An 18,130-nucleotide genomic window follows, 5' to 3' on the forward strand; every position below is an offset into this window, starting at 1 on the left:
CCAGATGATGGTATAGTCACATGTGGCGGATTTCTTCTAGAACATCCTGTAACAGTCTGATTTCCTTAAAAGTAGTTTATAGAAACCAATGCACCAGCTCGTAAGGGTTTTCAGTCCTTATTAGGATTATTGGCCCTTGGTGTGTTACGTCATGTTACCAAGGATGTAGAAGGCTGAGGCAGGTGATCAGCAGGTGGCAGCAGAGAGTAAATTGTAGTTGTGCTGCCTGGGTTGTCAACAAGGGGGCAACCCAGTACAGGGGGTAATCCAAAGGGAACGTCAGGCAGGCTGAGTCGGTAACAGGAGCTGTAGCGAAGTACAAAACGGTGTTCAGGAAGCAAGAGGTCTAGAGGCAAGCTGGGATCATCAACAGGAGAAGGCACAGTACGAGATCAGGAGGCAAAGGCAAGATCAGAGGTCAGGCAAGGGGTCAAAAACACAGGCAATCAGATACAGGAGGAATTCTTACTACCAGGACGAGAAGTACAACTGAATAGCCAGCTGAGGTCCGGAGCTAGAGCCCTCCTTAAATAGATTCCGACCTGCCACTAGGCCAAAACCGGAAGTTCCTTGTCTGGCTCAGGAGGAGACTGATAACCAAAATCGCAGTGGAGGTTCCGGCCTGCCTCCCGAAACCCAGAAGCGGGGACTTGGGAGCGCAGAGAGGACAGGGCTGGCAGCCTCCACACAGCACTGCGGAGGCTCTGGTCCTCTCCGTAACAACTACTAGTTCTAGCAGTCGTTCTCTCGGGTCTCCACGGTTAACCGTTCCAGATACCTATTGCGTCACTTGTCATCTCTCTCAGGTGGTGTGTCTATTCCTGCACTAGTTTTCTCTGGGTTGGTGCGCCAGTTGTCTGCTGCTACTTGTCTACCATTATCTATCCACTGTCACAAGGCCCATGTTGGCTCCTCGATATAAAGTTCGAGTACACGGCAGGATCCTGCTCCCATGTCTCCCTGACACAGCCCAGTCCTGTAGTTCTGTTCACCTGGGACTCAGGTCTTACAGCCATAGTTACATAGTAGTTACATAGTAGATGAGGTTGGATGAAGACATCAGTCCATCAAGTCCAACCTATAACCCTACAATCCCTACAGTGTTGATCCAGAGGAAGGAAAAAAAAAACATGAGGCTTATGCCAATTGCCCCATTACAGGGGTAAAAAAATTCCTTCCTGACTCCAATCTGGCAGTCAGTATAAAAACCCTGGATCAACGTGTCCTTAAAGTCTAGATAAGGCATCCAGGCCCTCTTTGAACTTGTTCAATGAATCCACCATCACCACTTCCTGGGGCAGAGAGTCCCAGAGCCTTGTTGTTCTTACTGTAAAGAATCCCCGTCTATATTGCTGGTGAAATGTTCTCGTAGAGGACCTCCCCTTGTCACTGTCACTGGCCTAGGAGTGAAAAGATCATTAGAAAGTTCTTTGTGTTGTCCCCATAGTCCAGACACTAAGAAGCTGAGGCATTAGGCCATGTTTACACATCCAGATCCAGGATTTTCTGCATCCTACCAGAATCCTGCAGTTAGTGCAAATGGATGTGATATTGTATACGCCATTAATAAACTTCTCAAAAATCAGTACAGAATAATTCTAAAATCCACAACATACAGTATATACTGTATATAACTTGTACTGAAAAACATATAGGAACCCTATAACATTAGAATGGAGCTAATTCACATGCAGGCCTGCTGGTCTAACCTCACAACTATCCCAATTTAGGAGGGACTGTAGCACAAAACCTGCCCCATCCCCAACTGATGTATCCCTTGAAGCGATAGGGTCCAGGCCTGCAGAGCCCTGTGCACAATGCTCTATGGAGACACACTGCCATACTGAACTGCACAGTCACCTCACACAGCATATACAGGGTGTCCGGAAAGTAAGTACACAAAATGAAAGGGTGGACTTTAGCCGGTATAGGAAGCATTTTTTATTAATGAACATGTGACCAGAAATGCACCGTTGTGGCGCTGCAGGTAGTCCAAGATGTCGGTTTCCTATCCCTCGCTGAGCCATGTGAAAGGAGAAACGAAGAAGATTTTTTCTTTAGGGGACATGTCAAGTCTGTTGTGTACGCAATGCCTGTGCCAACCTGTGAAGAGCTCGTGAACCGCAACCCACAGCGGTATTCCTGCAGCGCCACAACGGTGGATTTCCAGTAAAATGTTCATAAATAAAAAAACGCTTCATATAATCAAGTCAGCTAATTGCAGTTTGCTGATAAAGGTTCGGACAGTGTTGGTTATCTCTCTCTGTAAACACAAAGATAACACTGAGTTTACTGCAAGTCTGTCCTCTGTGTAGGTGTTCTCCAAACCTGTGTAATGTAATATACATTTACTATGCATATCATTTGATCTACATTTATATTAGATTTCTAGTAATGATAGCAAATACTGCGGTACTTCATAGTGTCCTGTCCATCATATAGTCAAACAAGACAAAACAAAACAGCTCTGAGCTGTATATGGTGTAATACAGAGTCGACTCTGGCAGCCTGCCAGTGTCCAGAGATAACTCTCAGCCTGCGCTGTGGACAAGCAGACAGCGGGGATCCCTGGGCGGCCACAGAACACCACTGTCTCCTGCTCTCACGATCCGCCCTGCCACATTCCCCACCCCGCCCACAGACACGCCCCTTCCAAAGGCCTGCCCTGGCCCCACCCACAGGCCCACTCCAGCCCCGCCCACAAGAAGTGGGTAGTAGATCTTAGGACTTGGTCATGTTATGAAGTAGCTCACATGCTGACAAAGTGTGAGCACCCCTACACTAAGGTGTCAGGAGAATACTGAAAGGACCAAGGATAGACCTCCAAATGGGTCAAGAGGAAGGAACCGCGCTTCACCCAGGGCTGTTCAATCAAGTAATTCTTCTTTATTCATTAACAAAACACTACGCGTTTCGGGTTATTGACCGCTTTATCAAGTATACATAGATAAAATAACACTATTTCATCCATGTACACTTGATATAGGGGTCTATACCCCAAAATGCATAGTGTGTTGTTGATGAATAAAGAAGATTTACTTGATTGAACATCCCTGGGTGAAGCGCAGTTCATTCCTCTTGAACCATTTGGAGGTCTATCCTTGATGCTTTCTGTATCATATAGTCAAAGTCACCCAGCAGCTTGTGGAAGAATACAGGAAATGAGAAGAAAAAAGCAGGAAAACTGCTGAGAGGGGGAGATAGGAAAACCACTTTAAGGCTCCCCTCTCCCTACATCCCCCAAACCCGACCCTCAGGCAAGTGTCATCCAATAGGGAGAGAAGAGCTGAAGTGCCCATGTACCTGGCAGAGGCCTGTACACGTAGCCCACATGGAGGCGCTCTCTCGTACTGTACTGCAGTCACCACGCACAGTATATATAGAGACATTCTCCTATAGAAACAATGTAGATTATATCTCTCTCTACATATGGCATCCAATATAACGTGCAGCCAGTGGCGTAACTAGGAATGGCGGGGCCCCGTGGCTAACTTTTGACACGCCCCCCCCCCCCCCTTCCTGACCGACACCGAAGACCTTAACCGACCGAAACCCCCCCCCCCAAAAAAAAATTCCTGCACGCTCTATTATCCCCCATAGTGGCCCCTGCACACACTATTATGTCCCTCAGTGGCCCCTGCACACAGTATTATCCCCAATAGTGGCCCCTGTCACCAGGCCCCTAATGTCCCGGGCCCTGTGGCAGCTGCCTCTGCTGCTATGATTTTACGCCACTGCATGCAGCCCTCTCCATGGGTTTCCCCTAGACCTGGCAGTATTAGGTGGGGTCAGAGCTGTGACTAAAATAACAATCTGCAAATGTCCCCCTTGGGGTCACCAGCTGCCCTGCAGGAGAGTCTTGGTGACTGGCACACTATTTATTTCAATCACACATTTAGGTTTCTTCTCCAGTCTTTGAGTGTGTTCTGACATTTTGGGGCACCGCACCCTCTGCCACCTCTCACTGTGCTCATGTGGCGCTGCCCTAATACTACAACATCCAGCATGCACCTCGCCTTAGACGGATGCGCCTATTTAAACAGAACAGCCAATAGCCGTTCTCCTTCTCTCTATCCAATCAGAGTCCTCGTTTCATCCAGCCTGCTCTTCCCGTCAGTTTAGTGAAAGCTGTGCCCGCTCGCCGTCCAATGAGAAGCCGGGCAGCGCGTGACGTCATCATAGGTATATAAAGCAGCGGGACGGGCTTTCTTTCTTCTCTCGTCTTCAGTCTCCCATAGTGAAAGTGAGTGGCGGTTGCGGAGACTCAGTGAGGGCGGGGGGTGACGGCTTCACATTCTCTCATTGTTCTCCATGTACTTTGTATGCTGTGTGAAGCTTTCTACTACAGTCTCAGTATATAGTATGCTTGGACTTGTAGTTCTACAGCAGCAGCCAGTCATACTCAGTCTGTGTTCTAGCTGTGTATTAATCTGTCAGTGCAGCTGTTGTTCTCTGGTATCAGCCACCGTCCCTTGACGTCTCCTGCTTCCTATGGTTAATCTGATCATTGCTTTTCTCTTACAGATGTCTTGTAACCAGGAACAGACCTTCATCGCTGTCAAGCCTGATGGCGTCCAGAGGGGCCTTGTTGGCGACATCATCAAGCGTTTTGAGCAGAAGGGTTTCCGTCTGGTGGCCATGAAGATGCAGCAGGTGAGTCGTCCCTGCACTGCGATGGCTGCCGAGCTCCTGATCTGTCTTATGCTCTGGTCTTTGACCTTTCCTGTAATCGCCCTTACTCCTAATCTTGGGGTTTGGGTTTACAATCTGCTCCTTGCTGACCTTGTTTGATGTCCTGTGAGTAGCGCTGTGCTGCGTGTGCGGCCGCTGCTGCTGACTCCAGGGCTTCCGGGTTTGCAGAAGGAACTTGACTCCGATGCCTGAGTCATTAACCCCTAATGGGGCCTCAATGCTTCCAATTGTTCAGGCCTTTTGTCTGGTGGTTCAGGTTTTTCTGCTTTCATCTGCTGTGTCCTGTCTCTGGTGCACGACTTTTGCCTATATTTTTTTTTAAATCATTTTTATTTTTTTTTCTCTTTAGGCTTCCAAGGAACATCTGGAGAAACATTATGAAGACCTTAAAGGTCGCCCCTTCTTCAACGGTTTGGTGGAATACATGCACTCTGGGCCAGTGGTCGCTATGGTTAGTAAATTATGATGGGGAATGGTGGAGGCGTGATGGTGGCATGGTAGAAAATAGTGCAAGATGTTCTGTTCCTAGCAGGGAGGGTGGGTATGATGCCACTTAGGATGGATTCAACCATCCACTTATCTGTATCTGCTCCTTGTAAGTGGTTGCATTGTTCTGGGGTCCGCTAAAACTATCTTGATATGGGACTAGCCATCCCCCCCCCCCCCCCCCCCTTAGTCCTGAAGCAGAGCACATTCATAGTGGAATGTAGAACATTCTTGTAATCTTGGTTTGTGTCTTAGGTTTGGGAAGGATTAAATGTGGTGAAGACCGGACGTGTGATGCTGGGAGAGACAAACCCTGCCGACTCCAAGCCTGGTACCATTAGGGGAGACTTCTGTATCCAGGTTGGCAGGTGAGTAGATGCTGTGGTGATGATTTGTTACTATGCACGTTCTGCTTATCATACCTGATCCCTATAAAGTGAACCAGTCAATAACCTTCAGCATTCCAGCTATCTGCAGTGACTCTATAATTCACATTATGCTCAATTCACTTCTATGGAAGTTGTAGAAACATCAGAACAAGTGTGAATATTGGGAGTTGTACTGTAACAGTAACTTGTGTGCTGAAGGTTACTCATCTCTACTGAGGCACTAAGACAGCCTTGAATGCTGTGTGAGGGGTTGGGTTGTTGGATCCTTTTCTGCTGTCACTTGTGCCCTTGTCAGTGGATCAAGCTCAGATATGGCCAGGATGATGTCATGGCTGTACTTGAGTGCACAGGACACTTTGCTGACTTGACCCATACTGGATGGCTTGCTATCTACAGTTTATGGATGGTCACTTCCCACTGCTGCCCCCTAGCTAATTGGTACTTCCATCCTGAGCTGGTGTTGGTGCTAAGAGTAAAATCTGATCCCCCCCCCCCCCCCATATGGTGCTACAGTACAGCAGTGAAGACATGGAATAAAACCCTGGCTTCACTGCATGCATACTGAAGCAGATATGGTTCATTGAATAAACTGCCCCAGTACTACAGGACCCAGGTAAAGTTTATTTGTTTTTGCTGTTTGGGATGCTGCACCACCACATGGGTCCTTAAGGACTGAGGGTTTAGTGTCCCAAATATCCCTGATGGGTTGCTTTTTAAAGCTGGATGGAGTCACCTTGACACTGCAGTTGGTAGCTTTGCTGGGTCAGTATAATCCTCCAGGTCAGAGGTCGTGTGTCCACTTGAGCAGTGATTTTCATAATCCATAATTCAGGGTGATCTCTTGGCAGCGGATTACCTTGCTGTCATGTGTCAGTCGTGTTAGACAGCTGCTAATGTTCAATCCTGGGTTAAAGATTACTCTAATGCCTCTCCCTGGCATGGCAGGATCACTAGTCATCCTGGGAATTAATCACTATCATTACCTGGCCTGAACCTCAGGTTTGTGACTTATTCTCCATTCACAACCAGAGCTGCAATCACATTTGTGCTGGTTTCTAGACTGCAGGGCATAGTCAGTTCTGTTGCATTGTGGGAGATGCTGTGATGTATTGAAGGGGGGCACTGAACAGTATTTGACTCCTCACTGACTCTTCTCACTCCCTGTAGGAACATCATCCATGGCAGTGACTCTGTGGAGAGTGCCAAGAAGGAAATTGCCTTGTGGTTTAAGCCAGAGGAGCTGACCAACTACAAGAGCTGTGCCAGGGCATGGGTATATGAGGACTGAGCGTTCCCCTCCCTATTCACCGCCATATTGTGTTCCGTTATTTCTCTGCAATAAGTGTTACAATCCAGAGGCCGTGCCTCCTGTGGACCGCTGCAGTAAGCCGGCCGGGACCAACCCAACGTTTAATAAAATCCTTCAACCTGGTTTGCACAATCTGATCTTCTGTGGTTTCTTGTAGGTGACCCTACCCCTGTCCTATTAATCTGCTGGCTGTAGTTCTGTGGGTGGGGCTTAGTCAAGGGGAGTGGCTTGCTTTTGTCCTGCTGCAACGGTGAGGGGAGGCTCCTGCTACAGACTGGGTGGTGAAATTGGGGGGGGGGGGCACACTGGAGACCAACAAGAATTTCAGAGTAGTCAGACTCATTCATGTGACAACAGTATGTCATCCCTGCTTTCCATAAACTCAGAGTGCCTGCTGCTATTAATACCCCTTTAAACAGGTGGCAGTAAGAGTTCCCTATATTAAAAGGGTTGTTTAGGATAAACATTAAGGCCAGAGAGGGTGAGGAGGAATGCTCAAGTATCCCATTATGGTCTGGGGTCTCCCAGTGAGGGTCCAGTCCTGCTGCTTCAGGGACAGAAGTTATTGCTGCATGTGACTGCTGAAGCCTAAGGAATGGACACACAACCTTCCACTTCCCCAGCCTCAAAGGTCATCCTGGACGAATGCCTACATAGCCAGGTTTGTGGAAATAAAACCAGTAGAATTTTCATGGATGGTAATCTGCAAAAACAGTTCTATCCAGTGAAAAATCGGAGAATGCTGGGAGAATTTAGCTAAATCTACAGGAAAGCTGGTTACTGTAATATATTGGCCTCCTTACTACAGTGTAGGAGCAGTTGAGTTGGGCATGTTACAGAGGACCTTTCATGGTTTGGGGCACAGACAGTTCTATATACTGCTGGAAAGCTGACAGTGCGCTGTATTCAATGCTCTGTTGGCTTTCCTGATCTGTGCCCCGGGTAAAGAGCTAGCGCTGCTGGTACCGTAACTCTTTACAGTCAGAAGGGCGTTCCTGACAGTCTGTCAGGTACGTCCTTCTCCACAGCAGCGCCTATCGCGCTGTACAGTGTGAGCAGGGAGTAACGTCCCCTCCTGATAATACTCTATGGACAAGCACTGTGAGCAGAGGGAGGGGGCGTTCCTCCCCGCTCACACTGTACAGCGCGATAGGTGCTGCTGTGGCAAAGAAAGTTCCTGACAGATGGTCAGCAACACCCTTCTGACCGTAAACAACTACGGTACCGGGACCGCTAGCTCTTTACCCAGGGCACAGATCGGGAAAGCCAACAGTGCGCTGAATTCAGCGCACTATCTGCGTTCCAGCAGTATATAGAACTGCCTGTGCCCAAATCAATGAAAGGTCTTCTTTAAATGCACTGGATGAATAGTGTCACCATCTTGTGGTTCCACCCTGTATCATGGAGCTGTTGGGGAGCTGGGCGTAGTCTCAGCACATTCTTGTGTAATGACTGACTAGAGGCAGCGGGTGTCTCAGCTGCTCTGGGGTTGTAGTTACACTGACAGGTGCAGGTTCTCAGTCTGGTGTGGGGCATACATTGGGTAGACCACATGTTCACATACACTTTATTCTAGTTCTCATTCTCTATCTACCCATTATTCCATGTTCTTAGGCCTAGCTGAGTACGGCCTTTTACTTCAACCAGAGCCTGCTCATTCATAAATAGAATGTCAAAATTGCAGTAACGACTGACACACAAGCAATAGAGAAGTAGATTTAGAGCTATGTCATTTAGGATCTGGGGAAAGTATGGTGAAAACTTCACAGTAAGAACATCTAGAACTACTTGTTCTCAGTGACAACTCTAGGATTATTGGGCGATTAACTCTATAAATCCCAATATTTCCTCCACTCGCTGAAACTAATGAGCAGTTTCTCCAGTTAATCCCTGCCTGGTCTCACTATAGTAACTAATCCCTTTGTGTCTAATCTGTGCTCTATTCAGCCACCAAATTTTTTAATTAACTCTCTGCACATTCCCACCCTTTAAAAATGAGCCATGTATTCCTCTGATCTGCCTTCACAAGCCACGGCTGAAGGTTTCTCTAAGGGCTGGTTCACACATGCTAATGTGTTTTGTCCGGAAGGAGTCCGCATGAGAATCCCTACGGACGGAACATAAGCGCAACTGCAAGCGCATGGACCCCATAGACTATAATGGGGTCTGTGTGCTTGCTGCGCACTGTCCGCACAAATGATTCATGTGGGATCGAGCATTCCAGAGTAGTGGTGCAGCTCGGGAGAAGTCTTGTATACGGGAGTGGGAGATTCTGATAATAGAGGATGTAAGTGTTAGGTCATTGAGTGAGCGGAGAGCACGGGTTGGTCGGTAGACAGAAGTGAGGGAGGAAATGTATGGAGGTGCGGCATTATGGAGAGCCTTGTGGATGAGAGTGAAAACTTTATATTTTATTCTATAATGAATAGGCAGCCAATGTAGTGACTGGCACAGACCAGAGGCATCGCTGTAGCGTCTAGCCTGATAAGATGAGCCTGGCCGCTGCATTCAGAATAGATTGTAGAGGGGAGAGTTTAGTGAGGGGAAGACCAATTAGTAAAGAGTTACAGTAGTCAAGGCGAGAATGAATCAGAGAGACAATAAGTGTCTTTAATGTATCTCTGGTAAGGAAAGGGCGTATTCTGGAGATGTTTTTGAGGTGGAGGTGACATGAACGTGCGACTGATTCAATATGGGGAGTGAAGGAAAGGTCTGCGTCAAACACAACCCCGAGACAACGGGCCTGCTGCCTAGGAGTTATAGTAAGGCCGGAGACTGCAATGGATATATCAGGGAAAGATCTATTAGATTGTGGAAACAGTAGTAGTTCAGTCTTAGAGAGATTTAGTTTCAGATAGAGCAAAGACATGATATTAGAGACAGCAGAGAGACAGTCACTGGTGTTCTGTATTAGTGCAGGGGTGACGTCACAGGAAGATGTGTATAATTGGGTGTCATCAGCATAAAGATGGTTACCGGAATGCCAAATCTGATGATGGTTTGTCCAATGTAATATAATGCAATAATAATAATGTATAATGTAAAATATGAACACACTGATCGCACTTTTTTTTGGAGATTGGAAAAGATAAAGGTCTTCTGATTGGTAAGATTTTGCTCTGATATGTCCAGTGTTCCTGAAATGTGTAAAGTACAGGAGACCAGGAGGAATATACAGTATAATAGAAGTAGATACAATATAGATATAGAAGTAGACGTCTTCTATATTTCTATACTGTGAGCTCCAGCGCTAATCTGCCCTCTGCTGACAGAAAGTAGCACTGACTTGTTTGTAAGGTTAAATTTCCAACTAGTGTACTTTTCTGAACAAGATAACATTATATCAGAGAAGTGTTTGGGCTATAATAAGATGATGGCAGAATTACAATACTGTGTGCAGCCGCAGAACATGTGAGGTGATAGAGCAGGTGGGACTGAGCACATGATATTTATAGTATTTCTATTCTTGTCAATTAACACTACACCCTATGTACTAGAATATACCTGTTGTAAAGCTGCCCCTATATACTATACAAGATTGAAGAAACATTTTTTAGAGAAATTTTAATTTTCTGTAGTCCGGAGGCAGCACATATTTAAAGGGGTTTTCTGGGAAAAAAAGTTTTATTAAAAAAATGTCTAGTTCTACTAATGGATTATTAAATGCAATATACCTATATCAGTGCTTTGAGTGATTTTTGGGTGTCTCGGGGGGGGAAGATGGGTGGGGGGTCCAGATCGTCACTGGATAATCAGGACAATGGAGAACAAGGGGCGAGTGAGTAACCTTTTTTTTATTTTTTATTTTTATTTTCCCCTTCCATGGCCTCCTCCAGAGTTTCTGAAATTTGTGGGCAACCCCTTTAAGGATGGTTAAGTTGTGCTGCCTCTGGACTTCAGGAAATGAAAATTTTGGTAAATAAATATTTTATCCTTCCTGTTTGTCTTTCAGCAGCACAAAAATGAGATCTGAGAAGCTTTTATTAGCATGGCGCTGCCAAAGGATAAGAGGTTTTCCCATGAACATAACTGAATATTAGATTGTAGAGAATTTAAAATTAAACATTTTTACAAATATAAATAAAAACTTTTGCAGAGTTTTAAGAATTGTCCCTAACTATCTCAGTGGTGACAGTTTATTGTCTTGATCGGTTGCCAATGTATACGACCATGAATGCATGAACTTTCTATGGTCCATCTATTGTCAGAAACTCAGCCATAATGTCCTTATTGTGGTCAGGTCATCAGTAGGGGGACTATCTGTATGAGAAGATAACCCGGCAACAATATTGACATCATGGCTGGTTATCAGGAGGACACTACATGTATGAGACGATTACCTGACCACAATAAGGACATCATGGCTGGTTATCAGGAGGACACTACATGTATGAGAAGATAACCTGACCACAATAAGGACATCATGGCTGGTTATCAGGAGGACACTACATGTATGAGAAGATAACTCGACCACAATAAGGACATCATGGCTGGTTATCAGGAGGACACTACATGTATGAGACGATTACCTGACCACAATAAGGACATCATGGCTGGTTATCAGGAGGACACTACATGTATGAGAAGATAACCTGACCACAATAAGGACATCATTGCTGGTTATCAGGAGGACACCACATATATGAGAAGATAACCTGACCACAATAAGGACATCATGGCTGGTTATCAGGAGGACACTAAATGTATGAGAAGATAACCTGACCACAATAAGGACATCATGGTTGGTTATCAGGAGGACACTACATGTATGAGAAGATAACCTGACCACAATAAGGACATCATGGCTGGTTATCAGGAGGACACTACATGTATGAGAAGATAACCTGACCACAATAAGGACATCATGGCTGGTTATCAGGAGGACACTACATGTATGAGAAGATAACCTGACCACAATAAGGACATCATTGCTGGTTATCAGGAGGACACCACATATATGAGAAGATAACCTGACCACAATAAGGACATCATGGCTGGTTATCAGGAGGACACTACATGTATGAGAAGATAACCCGACCACAATAAGGACATCATGGCTGGTTATCAGGAGGATACTACATGTATGAGAAGATAACCTGACCACAATAAGGACTTCATGACTGGGTTATCAGGAGATGCACTACATGTAGCAACCAGAGTTTTCTCCAGTTGAAGGCTGCAAAGATTGTTAATCTGGAAAAGTAAGATGGAGAAGTTCTCTGAGATGGGATATTGTTGCTTCATGACTTTGTGTAGCCGCCATAGAAGCTTAATAACATCTAAGGAGCCATCCTACAGGATTCAGCCCTGTAACTCATGAATAGTAGGCTCTCTAGTGCAGGGGACATATTGCAAACCTTGTGCTAGTTGGCTGAGCCATATGCTCCGAGATCTGCAAAAGAAGATGTAAAAGTAAATTAAAACAGCTGCAGGAGTACCCCAAAGTGGTGAGCACTGAAATGGTAAAGGAAATGTTCATAAAATAAGGCTTTGTTCAGGGGCCTTCATTAACAATTATGTAATGGCCCCCTCATTGCCCCTCTCCTCAGTGTCCTCATAAGTATAATGACCAGTGTCTCCACATGTAAAATATCAACCCCTACCCCAAATGCCATAGCAGGCCCCATGCAGTATTATGTCCTATAGTGACCCCTACATACTGTATAATGTCCCATAGTGGCCCCTTCAAACAGTTTAATGTCCTATAGTGGCACCTCCATAGATTCCATGGGGGCCGCTCCAAACAATATTATGTCCCATAGTGGCCCCCATACAGTATAACGTCCCATAGCAGCCCCTCCATGCAGTATGAAGTCCCACAGTACAGTAGTCCTTCCATGCAGTGTAATGTCCCATAGGAGCCCCATATAGTATACTGTTCCTGAGGGGCTCCTACATTAATACAATTAAAAATCCCACATGCATAGGGAATTTTTAACCATATTAAGTTTGCATGAACCCACATTTTTTCTGAGATTCGCTGAACGCGATATTTTGTGGGTTTGGCGATCTCTTCAGACCCTCAGAGTATAATGATCGGAGGCCCAGGGAAAGTGAATAAACATAACCACTAGAGATGAGCGAGTACTGTTCGGATCAGTCGATCCGAACAGCACGCTCCATAGAAATGAATGGATGCACCTGGTACTTCCGCTTTGACGTCGGCCGGCCGCTTAACCCCCCGCGTGCCGGCTACGTCCATTCATTTCTATGCAAGCATGCTGTTCGGATCGGCTGATCCGAACAGTACTCGCTCATCTCGAATAACCATCCTTGGACTCGGGTGCTGCTCCCCGTGTCCTCCTGCCTCCAGAGATGATATCAGGGACTGCAGTGGTCATGTTGGTCACGACGCAGTTACTGACATCATCTCTGGGGGCCAGAAGAGCACCAGAGCCCAGGGTAGGTGAGTAACACTGTTTGTTATGTTTATTCACCTTCCCTGGGCGATCATTATGCTCTGAGGGTCTGAAGAGACCCTATAGTATTTAGTACCCCACGCACTACAGTATTGGCTGCTGTTTTGTTTTAATAGGCTATTATCTGCTGTAACCCCAGCAGATAATGGGCCATATTTACTTATTGATCCGCACTCCTGCTCTCCATTGCCATCCGCTTCCCCTTTCGTACCATATTTTGACAGCAATGTGATATGCAATGCACGGGGCCCCCTGAAGGAATGAAGGGGAAATGGTGGCAACCATAAGTAGGAGCGGGGATCGCATCAATAGTATTTGTTGGTTGAACAAGATTCAACTCGAGAGGTTTTGCTAGTGGTTACGTTCGGAACAAATATTTCCAAACTGAAACTCTTCAGACCCCAAAGTATAATGATTGTTGGCCCACGGGTGGTGAGCAAATATAGATACCAGTCTTAGTTACCTCTCCTGGGCTCAGCCGCCGTTCCCTGCTGTCCTTATCCCTCTTCAATGACGTCACAAATGTGGGAAAAGCTGATGTCATTATGCATTGTGACGTCATTGAAGAGGGTCTGAAAAGACCCCAGAGAATAATAATAGTTTGTGGGTGGTGAACCCTAAAATTTGCATTATTTGCAAGAACTCCATGGAGGGCCACTTTGGGCCATTATAATGTGTGTAACTGGGGCAAATACCATGTAGGGGCCAGAAATGGGCCAAATGAAAATTTTACTATAGTGCCCAATCTTTGCTAGTTACACCCATGGAGCAGAGGCAGAAAGCAATACAGCTTAATTGAGGTTAACCACAGCTAAGATTAGTAATGTGTACAAATTGTGCAGCAGTTTATCTTAAAGGGGTTATCCAGTTTCTAACATTGATGGTCTATCAATATAGCTACGATATTACTGCCTTCCTGTGTACAAAAATATAACTCCTATAATACTGCTCCTATGTACAAGAATATAACTACTATAATACTGTTCCTATGTACAAGAATATAACTACTGTAATACTGCCCCCTATCTACAAGAATATAACTACTATAATACTGCTCTTATGTACAAGAATATAACTACTATAATACTGACCCCTATGTACAAGAATATAACTACAATAATACTGCTCTTATGTACAAGAATATAACTACTATAATACTGCCCCCTATGTACAAGAATATAACTCCTATAATACTGCTCCTATGTACAAGAATATCATTACTATAATACTGCTCCTATATACAAGAATATAACTACTATAATACTGCCTCCTATGTACAAGAATATAACTACTATAATACTGCTCCTATGTACAAGAATATAACCACTATAATACTGCTCCTATGTACAAGAATATAACTACTATAATACTACTCCTATGTACAAGAATATAACTACTATAATACTGCTCCTATGTACAAGAATATAACTACTATAATACTGCCCCTATGTACAAGAATATAACTACTATAATACTGCCCCTATGTACAAGAATATAACCACTATAATACTGCTCCTATGTACAAGAATATAACTAGTATAATACTACCTCCTATGTACAAGAATATAACTACTATAATACTGCCCCTATGTACAAGAATATAACTACTATAATACTACTCCTGTGTACAATAATATAACTACTATAATACTGCTCCTATGTACAAGAATATAACTACTATAATACTGCTCCTATGTACAAGAATATAACTACTATAATACTGCTCCTATGTAGAACAATATAACTACTATAATACTGCACCTATGTAGAACAATATAACTACTATAATACTGCTCCTATGTACTAGCATATAACTACTATAATACTGCTCCTATGTACAAGAATATAACTATTATAATACTACCTCCTATGTACAAAAATATAACTACTATAATACTGCTCCTATGTACAAGAATATAACTACTATAATACTACTCCCTATGTACAAGAATATAACTACTATAATACTGCCCCTATGTACAAGAATATCATTACTATAATACTGCTCCTATGTACAAGAATATAACTACTGTAATACTGCTCCTATGTACAAGAATATAACCACTTTAATACTGCTCCTATGTACAAGAATATAACTCCTATAATACTGCTCCTATGTACAAGAATATAACTACTATAATACTGCTCCTATGTACAAGAATATAACCACTATAATACTGCTCCTATGTACAAGAATATAACTACTATAATACTGCTCCTATGTACAAGAATATAACTACTATAATACTACTCCTGTGTACAATAATATAACTACTATAATACTGCTCCTATGTACAAGAATATAACTACTATAATACTGCTCCTATGTAGAACAATATAACTAGTATAATACTGCTCATATGTACAGGAATATAACTACTATAATACTGCCTCCTATGTACTAGCCTCTAATTGCTATAATACTACTCCTATGTACAAGAATATAACTACTATAATACTGCTCCTATGTAAAAGAATATAACTACTATAATACTGCTCCTATGTACTAGCATATAACTACTATAATACTGCCCCCTATGTACAAGAATATAACTACTATAATACTACTCCTATGTACAAGAATATAACTACTATAATACTGCTCCTATGTACAAGAATATAACTACTATAATACTGCTCTTATGTAAAAGAATATAACTACTATAATACTACCCCTATGTACAAGAATATAACTACTATAATACTACCCCTATGTACAAGAATATAACTACTATAATACTGCCCCTATGTACAAGAATATAGCTACTATAATACTGCCTCCTATGTACAAGAATATAACTACTATAATACTACCTCCTATGTACAAGAATATAACTACTATAATACTACTCCTATGTACAAGAATATAGCTACTATAATACTGCCTCCTATGTACAAGAATATAACTACTATAATACTGCCCCTATGTACAAGAATATAGCTACTATAATACTGCTCCTATGTACAAGAATATAACTACTATAATAATACTACTATGTACAAGAATATAACTACTATAATACTGCTCCTATGTACAAGAATATAACTATGAGAAAAAATTCCAAAAAGGATTCAAACAAAGTTTGAAGGATCTGCAGCTCAGAGGAGGTTAAAACTCAAAAAAAAAAACTTTATTTCATACTTTTAAAAGGACTCACCCCAAGTGGGTGAATACATTCAGAGGTTTAACAACAGAACATAGTGAGAAAAAGATAGAAAAAGGTGAAAATAAAACCAAAAACCGCTGACGCGTTTCGGGACAGATTTTTAGTGTCCCTTAATCATAGCGGAATACAGCGGCTGTATTACGCTATGATTAAGGGACACTAAAAATCTGTCCCGAAACGCGTCAGCGGTTTTTGGTTTTATTTTCACATTTTTCTATCTTTTTCTCACTATGTTCTGTTGTTAAACCTCTGAATGTATTCACCCACTTGGGGTGAGTCCTTTTAAAAGTATGAAATAAAGTTTTTTTTTTGAGTTTTAACCTCCTCTGAGCTGCAGATCCTTCAAACTTTGTTTGAATCCTTTTTGGAATTTTTTCTCATCGTTTTGCTCCAAGAGGTCAAGGAGAACAGGGTCGTGCACCACAGGAGGACAGGTGAACGGAAGATAGGTGAGCTACTTCTCTATTTTTTCTAAAAGTGTTGTTTTTTGAAGAATATAACTACTATAATACTGCCTCCTATGTACAAGAATATAACTACTATAATACTACTCCTATGTACAAGAATATAGCTACTATAATACTGCCTCCTATGTACAAGAATATAACTACTATAATACTACCTCCTATGTACAAGAATATAACTACTATAATACTACTCCTATGTACAAGAATATAACTACTATAATACTACTCCTATGTACTAGCATATAACTACTATAATACTGCCCCCTCCTCGGTGATATTTTGCTGTAGTATCACCTCCTTTCCTCCTGATGTAATGAATTGCAGTATTCAGTATTGCAGGAATTGTATTCTGCATAACATTATGATTATTTGTGGTTGTGGTATTATTTATGGGTTGGTATGCTGGGATTTGTAGTTCCATTCCAGTGAATCAATTAGAAATGGTTTATGATCACTATACATGTTATTGCAGAGCCTGAGCATTGTCTTTGTGTAGAGCTCTGGGCCTGGGTCTCTTCTCAGGGTGTGTCCCACACTCTCTCCCCCTGTCCCTCTCTGTGTGGGGTGTCTCTTCTGGTCCACTAGTCTGTGCTTGTGTTAATATTGATTGTGCTCTCTCCTCTTTCAGTGCCCAGCAGAGCCTGCAATGCAGAGAGTAGGGAGGAGAGAGGGGGAGGAGAGATAGAGAGCGTAGGGGGTGCAGGAGGTAAGGAATGATGGAGGAGACACAGAGGAGAGGGAGGGCTGAGTGAACACTGTGCACAAAGGAGAATCAGGGGTGGCCGGAGATCATCAATAATCCATCACATGCAAAACACAGGGAGGAGACCGGGGGCAGCTTCTGCCAGGGGTCAGGGTGTAGTAATGATAACTTGTAGAACTAGAAGTCCCAGGATGCCTTGTACATCTCCAGGTAGCCTCTTCCCAAGCTGCTACCCTAAGGTAATATAATGCTAGAGGTGTCCTCCAAGTCCTAGATGTTTCAGAACTAATAATCTCAGTATGCCGTGACAGTCTTTACAACTGACATGCGGCTTGATCTAATAGAAAATAAATTTAATTTCTAGAGAACTAATAGTCCCAGCATGCCCTGAAGCTTAGCAAGGACTGATCATTCCATCTGTGAGTCCGGATCTAATGAACTTATGGTTCAAGGAGAACTAATAGTCCCAGCATGGCTTTCCCATCTCAAGAAGCACAA

General features: G+C 43.4%; 1 protein-coding gene across 1 annotated transcript; it reads left to right on the forward strand.

The window, feature by feature from the left end:
• The first annotated feature begins 4,181 nt into the window (after positions 1 to 4,181).
• LOC142217397 (nucleoside diphosphate kinase A 2) lies at positions 4,182 to 7,008 on the forward strand. Its single transcript, XM_075285623.1, has 5 exons — positions 4,182 to 4,243; positions 4,525 to 4,653; positions 5,042 to 5,143; positions 5,434 to 5,546; positions 6,735 to 7,008. Exons 2-5 carry the CDS (start codon positions 4,525 to 4,527, stop codon positions 6,853 to 6,855), a joined length of 465 nt encoding a protein of 154 aa, XP_075141724.1. The 5' UTR covers positions 4,182 to 4,243; the 3' UTR covers positions 6,856 to 7,008.
• The last annotated feature ends 11,122 nt before the right edge of the window (positions 7,009 to 18,130 follow it).

The sequence above is a fragment of the Leptodactylus fuscus genome, chromosome 8 (genome assembly GCF_031893055.1).
Source record: "Leptodactylus fuscus isolate aLepFus1 chromosome 8, aLepFus1.hap2, whole genome shotgun sequence".
In the NCBI taxonomy this organism is placed as follows: Eukaryota; Metazoa; Chordata; class Amphibia; order Anura; family Leptodactylidae; genus Leptodactylus; species Leptodactylus fuscus.

What these genes read in the sequence shown, in the direction of transcription:
- LOC142217397 (XM_075285623.1), top strand. Translation starts at nt 4,525, where the DNA reads ATGTCTTGTAACCAGGAACAGACCTTCATCGCTGTCAAGCCTGATGGC. An exon ending in TGGCCATGAAGATGCAGCAG is followed by an intron (nt 4,654 to 5,041) that starts GTGAGTCGTCCC and finishes TTTTCTCTTTAG; the next exon opens with GCTTCCAAGGAACATCTGGA. An exon ending in TTCTGTATCCAGGTTGGCAG is followed by an intron (nt 5,547 to 6,734) that starts GTGAGTAGATGC and finishes CACTCCCTGTAG; the next exon opens with GAACATCATCCATGGCAGTG.